At 39.3% G+C, this 18,958-nt stretch overlaps 2 protein-coding genes across 2 annotated transcripts in view; both read left to right on the forward strand.

Moving 5' to 3' along the window:
• LOC109083683 (E3 ubiquitin-protein ligase RFWD3-like) overlaps positions 1-18,958 on the forward strand; it is a 512,102-nt gene that overhangs the window by 107,619 nt on the left and 385,525 nt on the right. The gene's annotated exons all lie outside the window — the stretch shown is intronic.
• Positions 777-17,345, forward strand: LOC109084836 (putative ATP-dependent RNA helicase TDRD12). Its single transcript, XM_042754321.1, is given in 35 exon segments — positions 777-905; positions 1,237-1,278; positions 1,280-1,402; positions 1,548-1,568; positions 1,570-1,685; positions 7,411-7,529; positions 7,589-7,672; positions 7,752-7,837; positions 7,965-8,190; positions 8,366-8,484; positions 8,558-8,643; positions 8,836-8,878; positions 9,033-9,115; positions 9,248-9,328; positions 9,454-9,514; positions 9,607-9,714; positions 9,920-10,105; positions 10,461-10,614; positions 10,724-10,851; positions 10,945-11,136; positions 11,212-11,343; positions 11,596-11,713; positions 11,921-12,060; positions 12,177-12,394; positions 12,503-12,585; positions 13,291-13,471; positions 13,608-13,815; positions 13,898-13,990; positions 14,078-14,250; positions 14,979-15,194; positions 15,479-15,580; positions 15,675-15,788; positions 15,974-16,127; positions 16,268-16,328; positions 16,577-17,345. Coding segments are annotated over 35 exon segments (4,248 nt in total). The 3' UTR covers positions 16,645-17,345.

Below are 18,958 nucleotides of genomic sequence, written 5' to 3' on the forward strand. Positions count from 1 at the left end.
GGCTTTAACTCCGCCCCTTGGTGTGATGCAGCATCGTCTAGTTGCCGCGCCCCCTTGACTTTACATGGTTTCGACTAGGTCCTGTAGACCTGAGCTGTGTTTAACTTGAGCACCAATATCATTGCCGCTCTTATTACGGTTCCGTATGTGAAACTTGACATACTTAGTCGAGCCAGGCTCCATCGCTGTGACACGGCAGGATTTTATACGTTCCCATAGCAATGTAGAGTGACCGAATTGAAAGGGAACGCTCTCGGTTACTAACGTAACCTCGGTTCCCTGAGATGAGGGAACGAGACGTGTGCTCTTATTGCCGTGTCACCAAGCTCAGGATCTTAAGAATGCCAAGTGCTTCTGTCAAGATTCTGAATGGATGACGTACAAGCGCTGCTTTATATAGGGTGGGGGGCCCCTCATATTTCGCGTGCTGAACGCAATTGGCCAGTTTCACTGACGTGATTTCAATAAGGCTTCAGTAGTATTTGGAGGGGAAAAGGGGTAATTCCTATAGCAATGTCTCGTTCCCTTATCTCAGGGAACCGAGGTTACGTTAGTAACCGAGAGCGTTTGAAACCTTTTTTTTTTTCTTTTTTTTTCCACTAAAAACTTTGATGCGCATCATCTCAGTTTAATACATTAACGTTAACAAAATATGTGTTTGCAAAACAAAATCAGGAAAAAAGGGCATTACATGCAAATTTTAAGTTATAACATAAATACAAACGTAAATATATACCCAGATAGCAAGCACACTCGGGCCGATTCCGGCTGTCGAAATGCGGCACTGTCGGCTCCGTCTCGTCATCGGTAAGAAGATAATGGGCCCGAGCCGTGCAGACTCTACAAAACACTGTCTGGCTGACACGGCTGTTTTCTCTATGGGCCGATCTTCGCTGAAAGCTGTCGTACCACGCAGCAGGTCCACACCTCGGTGTAGTTGTGTGTATTAACCTTCGGCCCGAATTCATTTCATCACAGAAATGAAGAGAATAGAAATGAAGAATGAAGCAAATCAGCCGCCTGAGAATTGTTTTTTGGTGGTTAAATCTGACGGAGATTCGGCGGGTAGTCGCCAGTGGCGACCTCAGCAAAAACTTAACTCGCAAATGAATATTTATGGTTGCAAAATGCGACTGTTTTAGTCGCAGTTTGGAAGCCCTGAAATATTTAATAAATATTCAGTCTACTCCAGTGATCAGTTGGTATATAATATGCACACTTTCTGTTTTGTGTCAGATTGAAGATCCAGGATTGTGTGGGCCTCGGGTTCTGAAAGGACACAGGCATTCAGCCGGACAGTCCAGAGAATATGAGAAACCTGAGAGTGAAAATGAACCTCTTCTACCATGAGGTCGACCTGGACGTCCAGAAACTAAAGCCTGCTGAACTGAAGGAGGGGCTGGTATGCCATTTCAGAATATGGATATAGATTAATAATAATATCTTTGTTTGTTTAATTTTTGGGTATTTGACATGAAATACTTAGTTTGATAAGAGTTTGAGTTGTCTAGTAAATGAACTTACTGTTGTCCTGTCTCCTCCCTCAGGTGTGTGTGGTGTTCAGTCTGGGCTCTGAAGAGTTGGTGTCGAGCTGTAGGTCGGTCGGTCTTTCAGGGGATGGTGGAGACTCAGGCTTGGTGCTTGTTAGTAGACCACGGAGATCGAATCATCGTCAGAGCAGATGAGTATGAGACGTTTTGCAGTTTATATCTGATAAAGCACAGCTGTAGAAACTCAATGTAATAACTAAGCATAATGAAAAAAAAGTAAAGTGACGTGGCCAAGTATGGTGTCTTCATACTTGGAATTTGTGGTCTGCATTTTAACCCATCCGAGTGCACACACCACACCGTTAACACACACCGGAGCAGTGGGCAGCCCAATGATTGAATCCAAGACTGCCCCATAATGTAATAAGTATTACTTATTAAAAAATGTTCACATAATGTAAGAGGTTATTGTATGATGATGATTTATTAACATTATAAAAACACTGTGGTTTTAATGTAATCAGGTTCATTAGGTAATATCAGCACAATGTAATCAGTGAGTACAATATAATAATTATCTTTCAATATAAAAAATTTGAGCACAAGGCGTAAAATAGTTTTATGTATAAATAAGTTTTTACTTTACATTAAAATGCTTATTAGGCTACATTGTGAAGCCCCACATTTTTATAAAAAATCTTACTATTGTATGATATAGTGGGCGTTTTGCTCCGTCAATTTGAGTCGCTTTAACCCAGAAAACACAGTTTTAAGTTTAGATGCACTAAATTAAAAATGAAGTGTCCACTTCATTATATACAATATACAGTTTTTTGAAGAATTTTTTAGATATATTTATTTATTTGGTTAATATAAAAACACCCTTGGGTGGGTCGCGAGACATATTAAAAAAAGGTTTCCCAGGATTGATTTAAGGAAAATGGTATATGTTATATTAAAAAATAAAAATAAAAACAAACAACTCTTATATATATATATATATATATTATATATATATATACACACTAGGGATGTCAAAATTTTGATTATTTCCCATGATCGTTCGTCGTTTAAATTAACGATCAATTAATCGATTAATCGTTAACCATAATGCTGCAAAATGCGGTCTATTGCAGGCACGCAGTCACCCGGCATGACAGGATGCTGCAAAAGCCACACACACACACACACAACGCTTTCTCACTTGAAATTAAAGGGGTTTAGTCTGAATAAAATGCTAGTAGCAGGATTCTAAAAATGAATAGATGTGATTTATGATGATTTCCTAAAATGAAGAGAGCTCGCCATACGTTTGAGATCATTTTAGTTTGTTGACTGTTTCCTGCACGGAGACCGCTGAACGCGCCTCTTTAAATAGTTGTGTAGCGCTCGTTGTTGTATTTTAAAACAAACAATTGCAAGTTTTCAACTGACATGGTTATTTGTAAAATAAAATTATCCCAAACGTAACTGTGGCTCGCGTGTGACTGCGCTGCACATTAAGTGAACTACATCAGCGCTGCTGCACCAAAACACTGTTGCTCACATTAATTTGATCCTGCTGGATTCTGTCCTAGAAAATGTCAGATTTTTAATTTTTGCGTTCCGGCAGGCCTATTTGTTTTTAAAAATACGGCATGCAGTGCATTAGATCGTGACAGAGCGCGTGCAGACGACGAGGACGACCGAGGCGCGGCTTTGGCTAGATTTATTGGAGGTTATTGCTCATGTCTCATTCGGCACAAATCCAAATGTTTCATATTCGCAATGTATTTGAATGTTAAACTATTATTTATAATGTAAACTAGGCTTGTACTTAACACGCATTCGCATATAGACGGAAAAGATCATCTTCTTCACATGAGCAAAAACGTCCTTGGCATAACAGCAGAGTGGACGGGTATACTACGGTCTATTTAAACTGACCAGTGTAACCTTTTAAATGTTTAGTTGACCATTTATTTTGATAATGAAAAGACTGCGATGTCAGTTTGAATCGCTAGAATATACGTGTGCAGCAGGCTCCGGCGCGATCGAAACAGCGATCGAGACATAAAAAAAATTTAAAATATAAAAAAATAAAAAAATATTTTCCGCCACAAAAGTGTTTACTTTCATTTGTGCACACTCACAATAAAAACAGAGGATTTGTGCTCTTGTAAAATAAAGCAAACAAACAGAATGCGTTGTCATCCTTTTTTTTCCGTGAACTTGTGGAGCGCCGCCACACTTCTGTTTTAAATCCGTTAATCTTAATTAAGTCGGATATATTTCGCATATTTATAAAAATTTGCTCCAGGGCTTGAGAACCTGTGCCCTAGTTAGGTCCATGCAGAAAAACTTGTGAATGATGGCGTCATCCGTTTAGTGGACATCACTGAATGCTCCGGGGAAAAGTATGGTTCAGTGTCAGTCACGCAAGCGCCTATTAATTTGCTGTTTTGAAATCCAGCAATGATTTAATTTACAAATTAATAAACTCTGATTATGACAAGTGTGGTATAAAAGCTTGTTTATTAGAAGGAATAATAGAAAATGTTAGATGCCTCTGGAATTTTTGCCGTTTCGAGCCTAGCCTTCATTTACACAGCTTTGTTCTGGTTTGTTGGTTAGTCACGAATTTCCACAAAATTCATAACATACTTGGCATTGTGTGCGTTTCCTAAATCTCTTTCACAGTCTAACCCTCTAATTTCGCAGGTTTATTTGTATCATATTTTCACTTTTAATAACTGTTGCCCGCGCATCTTTACACTGGTAAAACATTGGGAAGGGAAATTAAAAAGATTTCATGAATTAAGAATTTGTTCGCTTTATTATTTTGTTCCCATTATTTTTCACTTAAAATCTTTATGGTGTTATTTCGGAAAACAAGCATTATTGAAACATGGACAATTGGCCTCAAAATGCATAAGTCTCGGACACGAAATTAACAAGGTCATAGGAATGAATAGACTCCCTGTCCGGTGTCCCGCAGCCCTGCACAGCGCTACCAAACACTATGAAACTGATTTAAAGGACGTAGTTACTAACAGTTTACGGTTTCTATTGCTTTTTTTATGTTGAAGAGAACTGTTTGTTTGTTTCTATGTTAAAATGATAACACTATTCAAGTTTAAAGCACCATTATAAAAGCTCATTGTTTTGATACATTTGTGTAAATGACTGATGATGCATCTATATACCGTCCAAACCGACCCGCACTCACAGGCCCGGGCCGGCGAAAAACGTGTTGCTGCGCATGAGCCGCACGCAGCCAACATTAAAATCGGTTTTTAACCGAGCCATCGGACAAGCCTTACGCGATTGCATATCTTAAATCGACAATTAATCTATCATCGGATTAAGTCGGTTGACATCCCTTAATGACACACTGAACAAAATTTATAAATGCAACACTTTTGTTTTGCCCCCCATTTTTCCTTGAGCTGAACCAATGATCGAAGATTTTTTCTTATAGTTACCAAAAGTGCCTATTCTATCCCGCTCAAAAATTGTTTTCACAATCTGTCTAAATCTGTGTTTAGTGAGCACGTCTTCATTCTCCGTTGCCGAGATAATCCATCCACCTGCACAAGGTGTGGGTCATAAATCCCCGATGCTGATTAGACCGCATGATTATTGCACAGGATGTTTCCTATTAGCAGCCACAATAAAAGGCCACTCTAAATTGGCAATTTTACTGTATGGGGGGGTTCGGGGGGGGGGGGGGGTTTGATAAAGCCAGTGCAGTCTCTGGCTGTGACCACCATTTGCCCTCACGCAGTGGTAACATATCTCCCTTCACATAGAGTTGGATCCGGTTATTTGATTGTGTGCCCTGTGGAATGTTGGGTCCACATCCTCTTTCAGTGGCGGTGTGAAGTTATTGATGTATATTGGCAGGAACTGAAACACCTGTCGTGATCCTAGCAGACTAATAGTTGGTTGAATGTGCTGGATCCGTTGTACGGATTCCGTGCATTGTCTTAAAGTTACACAGCACTTTCTTAATGTTAATCAAACAACAAAATACATAGGAAATTACTTACTGGCTCTTGATTGATGATAGCCTTTGTTTTTAACTTTAATTGGAGGATTCATTTGTCTTATAACAATCAAATATGCAATGTTGTTTTACATTTGATTACTTCAGTTTCTGCACCTAAAAACTGTTAGACATACCTAAAAAAAAAAAAAAAAAAAAAATTCTGAAAAGTACATTGTGTTTATTTCATTTGTTTATGTGCTTTCGGTTGTATTTATTTGTTTCTGTGCTTGTAATTAGGTTTATTTGTTTCTTCTTGTCTTTTTATTTTTATTTGACAAGATAGTAATTTTTTTTACCTAAACATAGCACATACCGAACCGTCCCGAAACTGTGACTCTAAAACCATGATACAAACCAAACCGTGAGTAACTTGAACTGTTTACACCCCTAGTATGGTGTGTGTACTGTACTTTATGTGTTGGTGTGGTGTGTGTGTATATATATATATCTAGTATACCCACATACATATATGTATATTATATGTGTGTTATATATATAATATATATATATATATATATATATATATAATAGATATATATAAATATATATATATAAAAAAAATTATTTGGTGGTGTAAAGATACACCAAAATGTTTCGGTTACGGTTTTGGACGCCACGGTTTTGGTTTCTGGGTTTGCTGTGCTGTGGGGGTAGGGTTCATGTCATTTTTACCAGCAAATGCTAAGGAACAATAGATTCACTTAACTTAATAATAATAACAACCAAAAATAACTTGACTTTTTCTTTCTTAATTTTGGCTTCACATTTTTAGTGCAGTCAGCATACCTGAGTAAACAAGAATGAAATAAATAACCTCGAAGTAGACTAGTCAGAATAAAACATTACCTCTTTTAGTGCAGTCAGCTTAAACGGAGTATAATAAAATTTAACTCCAATGTAGGTAGTCAGAAATAAACATTTGAAGTGAAGTCGCTTACCTGAATAAAACTAAATTAAATAACTCCAAGACTAGTCAAAAATAAACACTGGCTTGTGCACTCTAAGAAACATTTGGAATGTTCAATTAAGTTTTAAGTTCTTCTTCAAAAACACCCATCATGTCCACATTCTCAGGTGAGAGGCTTGCTCTCTGTGCTGTAACAATGTCCCCTGCTGTAGAGAACACCCTCTCACTGGGAACAGATGTTGCTGGGACTCCTAGGTAGCATTTAGCCAACTTGGCTACATGAGGGAAACTGGCTCTTGTTGTCCTTCCACCATGCAAGTGGATTTGACTCCACTGGAAGAGTTGGCGCTTGCATATAACGCTCAACCTCTTTCTTTCCACCATTTGATAAGGAGACTTGGGTGCAGGAGTGCCCGGCTCCACTGGAAATAACTTTCCAAACAGTTCGGAGATTGGTGCCTTTTTGGCTGGAGGATCATCACTGCTGGATGCCACATCTAACTGCTTCTCTGAGCCTAACAAGGACAAAGCCAGTTTCAAGTCAATATTGCTAATTGCAATTTATATCAGATGCATAGAAATAACAAAAACAAACATAGTGATTCTCATTTCTGATTTAATTTAGATAGAATGAAGATAGATTTCTGTTTAAATTGAATGAAAAAAAAAATATACGAAAAAAATATACTGTATTCTTTGTTTGTAAATAGTGGAATAGTCTCTGTCGATTTTCCACTCTGCTACAGCTGCCTGTAGTATTTCTGACAGATGATCACTTGTGTGGCTTTTTTTAACTTTTGAGAAAATTATTACATTATGAACATTTCATTACATTAATAATGTAATACTTATTACAGTATGTGCAGTTATTACAGTATGTGCAGTTATTACATTGAGTTGCTACAACCGTTGACACAAAACTTCATCCATAGGACATCAACGTTACATTAGCCCTTGGGTTTATAGAGTGTTTTTCCTCTCAGTGTAAGAACTCCTCTTGAGAAGTTCCTGCAGCTGCCTTTCAGAGTGAGACGCTTTAAATTGGCTGGAATTCGTCCAATGACACTACAGGTGCCCATCTCAGAAAACACAGCAAGAGCTTGTGTAAGTCAGGTCTCTGAAGAAACCTTTTTGCATCACTGTTCATGCATGCATTCTGAGCCACTGTTTGTATCTGTCCGGATCTCAGTCCATCTTCAACATGGGACAGCTCTGCCACAAAATACCTGCACAATCTATTACAAGGTAAAAGTGTGCTTTGGTTAATCCAGCTCATGCTTACTCTCAGTACGCAGTGATGTTTCAGGCTCTGCTTGTTTTTTAGTGTCGACTCTGGTTGAAGCCGTTCTCTGTGAAACGCAGGCAGGCTGCTCTGCCATTGAACTCTACTTGACTATCAATAATACAAAGGTAAACTGTGTTTACATGACATTATTTTGCCATCCTCAAAACACAGGGTTGTCCCGAGCAGGACTTTGAAGAAGTGAGATGGACTGCAGATGATTTAGTTTAAATGCAATTCACTCTGATTGTGTAGATCTGTGTGAACCATGAGCTCGTGGCGAAGAAGTTTGCCTGTTTCATAAATGATAAGTCCAGTGTGATGGGAGGAAACAGGAATGGAGATCGCGCTCCTGTCAGCCTGGCGTGGGACATCTACTCCAGCCCTCACCAGCTCCTAGAAATGAAAGGACGCTGCCCCGTCAAACCTCCACCTCCAGATATTTTCAGCAGAATGGAGCGGGACGATGATCCACAGACAGGTCAAGCGAATTAATGAATGAATGAATGAATGAATGAATGAATATATATACAAGGGTTGGACAAAATAAGTGAACATCAGTTATTATAGGGGTTAAGATCACTTGTGTATTTTTTTTTTTGCATTTTCTTTTTTAAATAATAAATCACACTACATTTACTTTGATTCTCATTCAGACATAGTTGAAGTTTCTCATTCAGAAAAACAGAAACCACAGGTGTCAGAGGAAGCACACATGCCATCTCAGGTTAACCCTCGAGCTCCTAAACTGGCCCGCAATGCTGGAACCGATACCGTGAGTGTTCGTTTATAGTGATATGGCAGTTTGTGTGTCTTCCAGTTAAACTCTTATTTCTGGTTTGATTCAGATTGGCAGAGGATGGCGTATCAGAGCTGAGGCCACTGACGTCTTCACAGATGAATGCTGTGGTCAGACTCACATACACAAGCCTCAGTAAGATTTCCACCTGAACCTTGTCCCTCCTGACTTGATGGCTCATTACTAATTTATAATTTATTTTTAATTGCTTTTGATTGAATTACCATCTTCATTAAATCAGGTTTCAATTCAAACTGAAATATACAAAGTAATTCAGTTAACTTGCCAACAAAGTAGTTTAGTAAATAGTAGTTTTTCTTTTCACAGATACATGTTTAACACACTTTCACATTCAAAGCAGATTCCTCAAGTAAGTACTGATGTGTCTTTCAAAACTTTATTACTTATAATATTATGTTGTTGTTGTTGTTGTTGTATCTTCTGAAATTGAAGCAGTTAGTACATGAGTGAATAACGATCAGAAAATTAGTGACCGTGAAATTAAAAACACGTAATATTTTCAGTCTTTTGAAGAGAAGCAACAGAGTCCTGATCAAAGCGATAATAACAGCATTGCTGCAACACCAGCTGCAAGCTCACCATCATGGTAGGACCAAACACAAGCGTGTCTGATTGGCATCAAGTGAATCTGAACCCAGCCTCATTATACTGAGCTTACTTGAGACCAGTTAGTCATTCTGCAACCCACCTAACTGACATGAAAATATGGTTTTGCTAGTGCGAGTGACTCCTCTGAAGAGCAGAAAGTGGCAGCTCTCTCACAAGAGCCCAGTCTTGAAGATCAACTGACCTCTTCTAGGTAGGTTTTTACATTACTTCTAAACTCCTGTTGCCCCTCAGGGCTAAAACACCATATTTATTTAATCTAATTTGCTTTATCTTTTTCATCTGAGTCCCCTATTTATTTTATTTAATTGTGGACAGACTTATGCAGTTTCTAAACCCTGATCCACTCAATCCAGACCAAGAGTCTCTTGATGCCAAAGTAAGAGCCTCATAGTTTGTATTCTGAATTTTATCATTTCTTAGTTCTTGTATGCATGTCGGTATTTAGTCTTGCCTGTATGGTTTTTACAGGTTGAACGCTGTAATCCGGGACACTTAGGAGTTATAGTGCACACTGCCCTTCGTGTTGAGCCCTGCCGTAACCTGACACGTGCACCCATCAGCGAACAGTTCAGAAAGGTCGATCAACATGCTTTAATATTGTCCATAATAGAATATTTATTGCATTATTTATCATTTTCCATATTTCTGGAAATGGAAAGTCAGTCCAACTTGGTTAACTTCATGCTGTAAGTGTACAAAAATGGAGGAATGTGAGCTATAATTGTACAATATATGATACTTGACCTGTTGTGTCTGATTAGTTTGTTTTTGTCTGTTTTAGTTCCTGTTGTGGAGAAAGTATAATGGACCGAATGTAGCAGAGAGTTACTGCTGGCCCGCTGTGGCACGAGGTTTTGACACAGTACTGGTGTCACACAGCGGAGACAATCCTCTGTCCTACATTCCTCCTCTGCTGATGCTGTTACAGACGGTTTCTGTCGTCTCCAGTCTCGCTGCTCGCACTGGGGTGAGGGTCACTGCTCTGTTGTAGCTCAGAGAAGAATACGGTTACACACTAAATGGCTTTAAAAAAAAAAATGATGTTACCGCTTCACCTCTGAGCTCAGGAGGGCCACATGGTGCAGCTCCACCTCTGGGCATATCTAATCAAATAACACTGAATGATGACAAAACAAGGGTTTTAATTTTTGCCGATTGCACGTGGTTTGGGAAGAAAAAGGCTTGGTGTAGCATGTTTGAAAAAGCATACTGTGTAAGCACAAGACTTCACTGAACATCTCTGATACAGTGCAGCTCCACCTTACCTTTAATGATCTGATCGCAGTTTTGCTGCTACATCTCCAGTTTGTCTCTGTCTGCAGCCCACAGCAGTGATCCTGTGTCCGGGCTGGGAGAAGGTTCAGACAGTGCTGGAGCTCCTGGAGGACAGTAAAGCAACTTACAACCTCCATCCCACCAGTGTGCTGCTGGGTGTGGACCAGGAAGAGCCCAAAAAGTTCAAGATCCCGAGGAACTGTGAGATTTGTCTGCAGCAGATTGTGGAGAGTTTCAACTCATTTGAATCTGGTGCAAAACCAAAGCTTGCTTTGATGTTGCTGTGTCTGTCTCTGTGATGTTAATAAAGGTCAGTTGCTGGTGACAACACCGTTTACCATGATGAGGCTGCTGGATGCTCAGTGCTTCCTGTTCCTGAGACTGTGTCACCTGGTGCTGGATGAGGCTGATGTCCTTTATTCACAAGCACCTGAACAGGTGACACACGAGAAGAGGACAGCACACTTTTAGCAGTTGATACATACTCAAATTAGTTTTGACCAGTGTTTTTGGTCTTTACCTCTCTGTGAAATGTCAGTAATCCTGAAGCACTTCCAGAAGGTGGTCTCTGGAGAGGAGAGGTCCTCGTGCCCCAGGCAGATCATCGCGGTGGGCAGCCGCTGGAGCGCTGGGATTGAGGCTCTGGTCAGAGAACACATGATTTACCCCTCCGTCATCATAACCGTGATGGAGGAGGCAGCACTGTACGGCAGGGTACATCAGGTCAGTTCACAAAATCTATTATTACTCTACCGCCCTCTACTGAGCTCTGACATCCAGTCTGTGTTTCACCTTCAGAGGGTTCAGCTGTGTCTGGACTGCGATAAGATCTCCGTTCTGCTCGGATCTCTGGACTTCCACCCGCCCAAACCTCAGAAGAAAATCATCATTATTAACTATTCTGATGAGGAGGAGGATGTTTTGTATGGTGTATAGTTCCACCAATCACAGTGAAGGACGAGTAATGATCCACCAATCGGATTAAATATATAAAATCATTCCTTTGTGGTGGTGAAAATCTAAATTTAGCTTTCACGCTCAACATCACAGTATGATTTCATGAGAAGTTGTCCATTTTCTCCTGGCGGTCTAAATGTTTGCAATATTTGGAACCACTGGTGTCTTAATGCTGATTGGCTCCCGCTTCTGATGGATTTAACTAATGCACCATCTGTCATTCAGGCTGTGGTCAACACTGCCGTTTTCACACTGAAAGCTCATGAAGATGTGACGGATCAGTTCAACTTCGTCATTGATCAGTGGAGGAAAGACATCAGCCGTGGAACGCAAGTCATTCTGGGTAAGTATCTGTAATATGACAAGCTATCAGACTAAATGTGTTAAAATCGCACGATATAATGTTTATTCAAGGTCATGCACAAAAAAAAGAAAAAGAAAACCTACAGACGACATTCCTGGAAGTTAAGAATTGGTTGCTAAAACAGAACCAAACGGCGGGGGCATGTGCTAATATTACAGAGCGTTCTTTTGTCTGAACATCCTACAGTTACCACTAATGACTGCCTTAAGGCTCTCGGCATCCGGGACGCCACGTGCGTGGTGCATTATGGGTTTCCCAGCTCCCCCAAACTCTTCGGCAGCCGCCTGTTCTGCATGTCAGAGCACTTCAGAAACCTTTCAGATATGGTACCTGCCTTGATTTCTTTTGTTCTGTACAATTTTTTTTTTTTTGGGACATTTGTAAATTTGATTAAAATATAAGAACGTGTGATGTAAGCGTTGTTTCGTAACGTCCCGCACAGGATCATGCCGAGAGCTCCTCTCCTGCAGCTCAGTCCGTGTTGCTGCTGTCGGAGCTGAACGCCCGTCACGTGTGTGGCGTCCTGCGGTACCTGAGGAGAAGCGGCGCTCTTCTGCCCCCTGAGCTGCTACAGTTTGCTCTGGGCGTCCAGCAGGCCAAAGAGGAGCAGAAGACAGACAGACCCCTCTGCTCCTCGCTCAAGAGTTTCGGCTTCTGCAGGTCTCTGCTTCATTGTAGTACTTCCTCCAGGTGTTAATAGTGTTAAATGCAAGTGGAAACTTGTGAACAAATACTGCTCACTTGAAAATGTATGCTACCTCTTTCCAGAGACAGCACAGTTTGTCCGGATAGACACATGATCAACAAATCCCTGGATCATCCAAAGCACCCTGACTCTGGGACTGTCATGGTTAGTTAAAAGAGCTTATCTGGTTTTTGTCTCTATGATTTCTGAGATGTGAATTTAGAGGGGTCATTTGTTGAGATTTGGATTTTTTGTAATATTGTGTGGTTTTAAAATATCTTTGTGAATAGAGAAGATGTTTATTGTTTTAAATGATTGTTGTATGGGTTGTATGGTTAGATTGCCAATCACAGCACACAAAACTGCTTATTTAAATACGTTTATTATAAGTTGCATTAAATGTGAATATCACACATTTCATATGTTTTAGTTTATACGGTAAACCTCTGTTATATATCACTTTATTTGTCTAGAATAAAGTAAGTGGGGGGAAAATTAAAGGAACTGATTCAATATTTTTTTTAATTCATTTGATTACCATAGTTTGATACATTTGTATTAAATCACAAAACTCGTAATTAAAAGGAATCACAATCGATTTTAAAAGATTAAAAACAGATTTCATAAGGCCCTATTGTTAAAGTTTCCTGAATTCAATTGATTCGACATCTATTTTAATGATTATAATGTAATTAAATTAATTATTTAATGTTTTTCATGCCACAAAATAGCTTTTTAAAATAGGTTCTTTTATATTTTGAGATCGTGTCATTTTTCAATAGCACTAAATATTAATTCTGGACCTTCTGATTGTGTCTCAGTTACCCTTCTGCTAGTGTTTCACTGTAAATGTTTCTTTTGCCTTTCAAAGTTTTGCCGCTGTGCATAAAGTCAGCGAATGTGTACTCCGGCCGCATCGTGAGCCAGAAAGACGATTGTTACGAGACTCTCACTGCTGAAATGAACGCACACTACGCTAGTGAGAGACGCTGTGCTGTGGAAGTGCTGAAGGGAGAGCTTTATGCCATTCAAGAGGAGAACATCTATAACCGGTAATGACGCCCTCTAGTGGGACACTTTACATACACATCATTAGGGAAACCTTCCCGAGCCCAAACTTTTGAACGGTTATGTATGAAAATAAATAAATAAATTACATGTTGTAAATAAAAAATTGATTGGTTCTAGGGTGCGTGTGATGGAGGTGCCGGACAAAGGAGAGCAGCTGTTCAGCAGCGTCACTGCCTGCTTCATAGATGAGGGCCGCACACAGGAAGTGAAATCACACCAGCTTCTCCAGCTTCCTCCTCAGTTCCAGGATTTGCCCGGGCAGGCTGTGGAGCTCATCCTGTGCAGAGCGCAGCCCGTCGACGGGGAGGTGGACTGGAACCCGAAGGTCTCAATAGTCCTTCTGAAAGAAAACATTTCTTCAGTTTGTACATAAACGGTTGTTTTAGAATCTGTCGGTCTGTTTTCAGGTGACCAGAGCCATCAGTCAGAAGATCAGAGGGAAGCTGCACCAGGCCAGGGTTGTGATGAGTGTGGGAAATACTGTCTGGGTTGATCCTATGGTAGGTGTTCAACATGTTTGCATCAGAGGCCGTTTCCAGTCTAAAGACATTCTAACACTCATTTCTGCATTCGTTCTCCTCGCGCAGGTGCGCATGACACGTGTTCCTGGACTGAAGACCTACATTAATGAGTATAACGTCCATGCTGAGATCTTGGCCTCTGGGTTTGGTGTCAATAATCCTCAGCACTTGGAGCTGCTGAAGAGAGTTTTCCAGGGAGACGAGAACGCAAGCACGCTCCAGCACTTGACAGATGACAGGTTTATTACTAATACTCAGATCAGTCTAATGTCTTAATGCTTTAAGGGTTGAATCCATGGTGAAATTTGGGTTATGTTTTACAATAGAAAGGAATAGAGATATATATTTTGTGTCAAGAAAATCAAACCTATTTTAGGTACATTAAGACTTATTTAATTTTTATTGTTATTTTTCACTGCTATTGTTTTTTTGTTTTTGTGAAATCACTGCACCCAAATTAACACTTGGGTGTGCAGATCAATGAAACCCTAATGACGTCAAATGGGAAATGCAGGATCTGAACTATTTTATGATGATTTGTAGATTATTTTATTATACAAAAAGCACATATGGATCAAACGTTTCGGCACTCGGCCTTCCTCAGTGAATCATTCCCATATGAAATATTGAAGTCACATTTCCCCCCCCAAAAAAAAAAACATGATTCAACGCAATGCTCATTCCCGTTATCTCAGAGAACCAGATAACTTTGATAAAGAGTGATTTTGTTTCAAGAAAACAAAATGCATTTTTAGGTATATTAAGACTTTTTCCATTGCTTATCATTGCTTTTATTTTTGCATTCTGTTATACTTGGGTTGGAAATTATTGTAATTCTTCGGTAAAAAATTTTTTCTGTTGTATTATTGAAATTTATTTCTCTAAAAATAACTTCAGAGTAAAAATGAATTTTCAATCAATTTGTTTTATATATGTTTATTATACACACATTCATTTTGTTTGACAGGTTTGAGAGCCCTTCGTCATCCTCACAGCAGAGAGTTGAGGTTATAGAAGACGTTCTGACCAGTAAGATGAGGGATTTAGTCAGCAGTCATAATGCCATGGAGTTCAGGCAAACTCCCATCAGCCCCCAGAACAACAGTGCTGTCCAGTGCAATGGAGTCCTGAAGGACACTGATGATGATGATGATTCTTCAGAGGGAAGCATGAATATCGTGAGGTTAGTTTAACTGATCTATTCAACAAATCTCACCTGCATGTATTCTAGAATTTCTTTTTTTAATCTTCAATGTGTTACAGTACTGTTATGCCAAGATCTTTAGCTTAAATCCATTAAAGAGTTTGTTACACATGACTGACTTGAGGCTGCATGATAAATTGAGTATCAGTTTGTCTTTTTGTGGTTTTCGCTACATAGAGCAAAATGTGATATGGCATCCTCCTACTCTTTCCATTCGAGCTGTTGCATTAATTTTTTATTTTTGTTTTACTGCCAACCTACAGTAAATGTGACCGTTCTTTAAAAGAATACAACAGCAAATTGCAGACAGTCAGTGAACCACAGAATTCCCACAATCCAGCCCCTTTCTTATTCCAGCCTACCAGGTGAGTTAGAAGTGTTTTAGAAACTATGTTCACATTCGGAGGTGTTCTGATTATTGTTCCTATCTGATCGTAATACCAAGTGTTTCCCGTGTAGTTTTCACCCACAGATCAAATGGTTCCAGAGGGGCGAGCTGGTCACGATCTACATAAAGCTCATCAGTCCAGTGATGCAGAAGTGTGAATTCCACTCAGACGCTGTCATTTACAGGTCAGATGGTCATAAAGCATCTGTTTATTCAGTCTTTTATTAACATTTCATGTTAGAAAGAAATGTATGGGCAGTTTAAAGGCTGTATTTTGTTATTATGACAGGACGGCTGAGAACATGTGCATTGATGTATGCTGTTTACACGAGTATATTTGATGGGAATTTTTCATGCATTTGAATCTCAGTGGGTACGTGAATGACCGGCATTACTATACAAAGCTTGAGCTGTCCGGTGACATCATCGCTGAGGAGTCCTCATGGGAAATAAGATGCAATGAGCCTGTGATGAAGCTGAAGAAAAAGGAAAAGCGGGACTGGAGTTTACTCCTCAAACACAAGGCACCATCTATATCTTATTAAAACGTGACCATTCATTAGACCAGAGAAAGTGTTTAATACATGAATTGTGCTGTGGGTACAGTATGTTGAATATAATTTGATTTATGATGAATGTTTTTGTCATGTCTGTTAATCCACAGAGCCAGTTTGTCAGCTATGAATTTGACTACATTGATGAGACTCGTGTTTCTTCAGTAAATGGTGAGGAATTAATATGTATCTGATTGATTAAACCTTCCTGAGATGATGTTTGATTGGGGATACTAACAGTGTAGTTTAATTTTAAACCATCATTTCCTGAAGTAGTAACAATAAAATTCTGCACTTTTGTGGGGATTATAGGTTGTTTAGATCTTAAATTAAATTTTTCTGTTAACGGAGTTAAGCCTGCATTTTTTTCAGTCATTTTAAATGCTGTGTATAATCAGATGATTGTTGTTGTGGATCAGGGCACTTGTTCCTGGCTGAGGTGGGAGAGGAGGGCTGTTACGTCAGCTCTGAGAGCGACAGTGACTGAAGACAACAGATCCCAAATACTCAACTCTTGTACACTACATTCATTAGCTGAAATACAGAACCATTTCATTGTCCAATTATCATAATAATAATAATAATTTTCAGTATTTGTTTTGGTTATGCCTTGTCTTTTGAATGGCTTTTTTAAAGGAGCACTCCCCTAGAGTTAAACGGTTGAGTTTTACCGTTTTCGAATCCATTCAGCCGATCTCCGGGTCTGGCGGTAGCACTTTTAGCTTAGCTTAGCATAGATCATTGAATCGGATTAGACCGTTAGCATCTCGCTCAAACATCGTGTGCTAAGACCGACAGAAAATTAAAAGTTGCTATTTCTAGGCCGGGGTTAGGCAAGTTCGGTCCTAGAGAGCCGCAGTCCTGCAGAGTTCAGCTCCAACTCTAATCAAACACACCTGAACAAGCTCATCAATGTCTTCAGGATTACTGAGATACAGGCAAGTGAGGGTTTTTCCACGGTTGGAGCTGAACTCTCCAGGACAAACTAGCTGAGGACTATTTTTTTGGGGACTAATATCATTGCGCCTGCTGCACCCGTGTACGGCAGCAAAGCTCCTTGATTATTATGCAGGATTGAGAGTATAGTTCCTAGCCATATCGGCCTAGAAAAGCGCAACTTTTCATTTTCTGTCGGTCCAAGTGCACGATGTAACTACAGAAGAGTCACGTTTTAAATAGGAAAAATATCGAAACTCTTTGGTCATTTTGGAGCGAGATGCTAACGGTCTAATTAGATTCAATGATCTATGCTAAGCTAAGCTAAAAGTGCTACCTCCAGACCCAGAGATCAGCTGAATGGATTCAAAAATGGTAAAACTCAACCGTTTAAAGGCCCGTTCACATCAAGAACCATAACTATAAAGATAACGATATTACGATATCTTCTGTTTATTCTAAGCGCACGCTCATCTGCCGCTTTAAATTCTCGAGCGCGTTACAACAGGATGGATTCTGATTGGCTGTCAATTTTTTTTTATCATTCATTAGCTGGAAAAAAAAATAGTTTTGAAAGTGATTCCAACTATGTCGTTCTTGTCTTTATGGTTATAGTTGTGATGTGGACTCTGCTGTTCTTTAATACTGAGAATGATTTTTAGAACTATATCTTTATCGTTATCTTTATCGTCATCGTCCTTGGTGTGAAGGGGCCTTAACTCTAAGGGAGTTGGAAAATAAGCCTATTTTCAAAAATAGTGGAGTGTTCCTTTAAGTTAAACTAGTTTTGTTAATGTTTTGTGAATGTCAGCCTTGTTGTGAAGCGCTGATAGATTCCAATGGAAATAGTGCAAAATGGTTTTGTTTGGGTTCTTTCATATGAATATATAGATTTGGATTTCATAAATTACTACACATTGTGTAACAAATATAATTTTGTGTGTTCTTTATGAAGCAATGAAGTGATACCAAAAAAATAGTTTCATGGTTTGTCAGATTAAAGTTGCAATGCGTTTCATTCATATTGAAGTACAATAAATTGTTCAAGCTATGAATTGTTTTGTTTTTTAGTAGTAACTAGAATCATAGGCACGGCTGGTCATGTGATCAACATTAAGGTAAATCCTATGTTCTGACCCAAAGAGCCATGAAGACTGGCAGGAGTGTCCCTAAATACAAGTCACTGTACGCTGCTTAGCTGTCTTAGTGCTGAAACACAAAATACACTGCTGTTCTCTTAGAAAGTGCTGATTTCCTCATAAGTACAAGACCTTTTGAGTCTGTAAATGAAACTGGAGTAACTCTTGCCCCAGACATTAACAAAGATTTGATCTGATTACTAATTTCATGTAAAATACATTTTAAAAATGCTATATAACACAGATAAGAAATCTGAAGTTTTAAATGTTTTAATGAATCTCTTCTGCACACAGAGGCTGCATTGTTGTGATCAAAAATACAGTAAAAACACGAATATTGTGAAATGACATTACAATTTAAAATAACTATTGTAATTTATATTAATATGCAATTTATTGCTGTGATGCAAAGCTGAATTTTCAGCATCATTACTCCAGTCTTAGATTATCCTTCAGAAATCAATCAGACGCTATAAAGGAGCTGTTTAAACTGGACTAAAAGCTAAAGTTCATTTACTCTTCCATTTGTCCTGCTCAGGCTGAACGCACTTCTGTATACTGGTGTCCAGTTTTAGACAGCTTCAGTGATTATAATGGGTTCTGTTTGCTCGCATCCAGCTTATGGTTATAGTCAGCAGCCAGTGGGCGGGGCTTGTGGTGCATCAAAGTGTTAAGAACTGTGCTACAATCACATACACTACATACTCCTTTACAAGAGACAGACAT

The sequence above is a fragment of the Cyprinus carpio genome, unplaced genomic scaffold (genome assembly GCF_018340385.1).
Source record: "Cyprinus carpio isolate SPL01 unplaced genomic scaffold, ASM1834038v1 S000006493, whole genome shotgun sequence".
Lineage (NCBI taxonomy): Eukaryota > Metazoa > Chordata > Actinopteri > Cypriniformes > Cyprinidae > Cyprinus > Cyprinus carpio.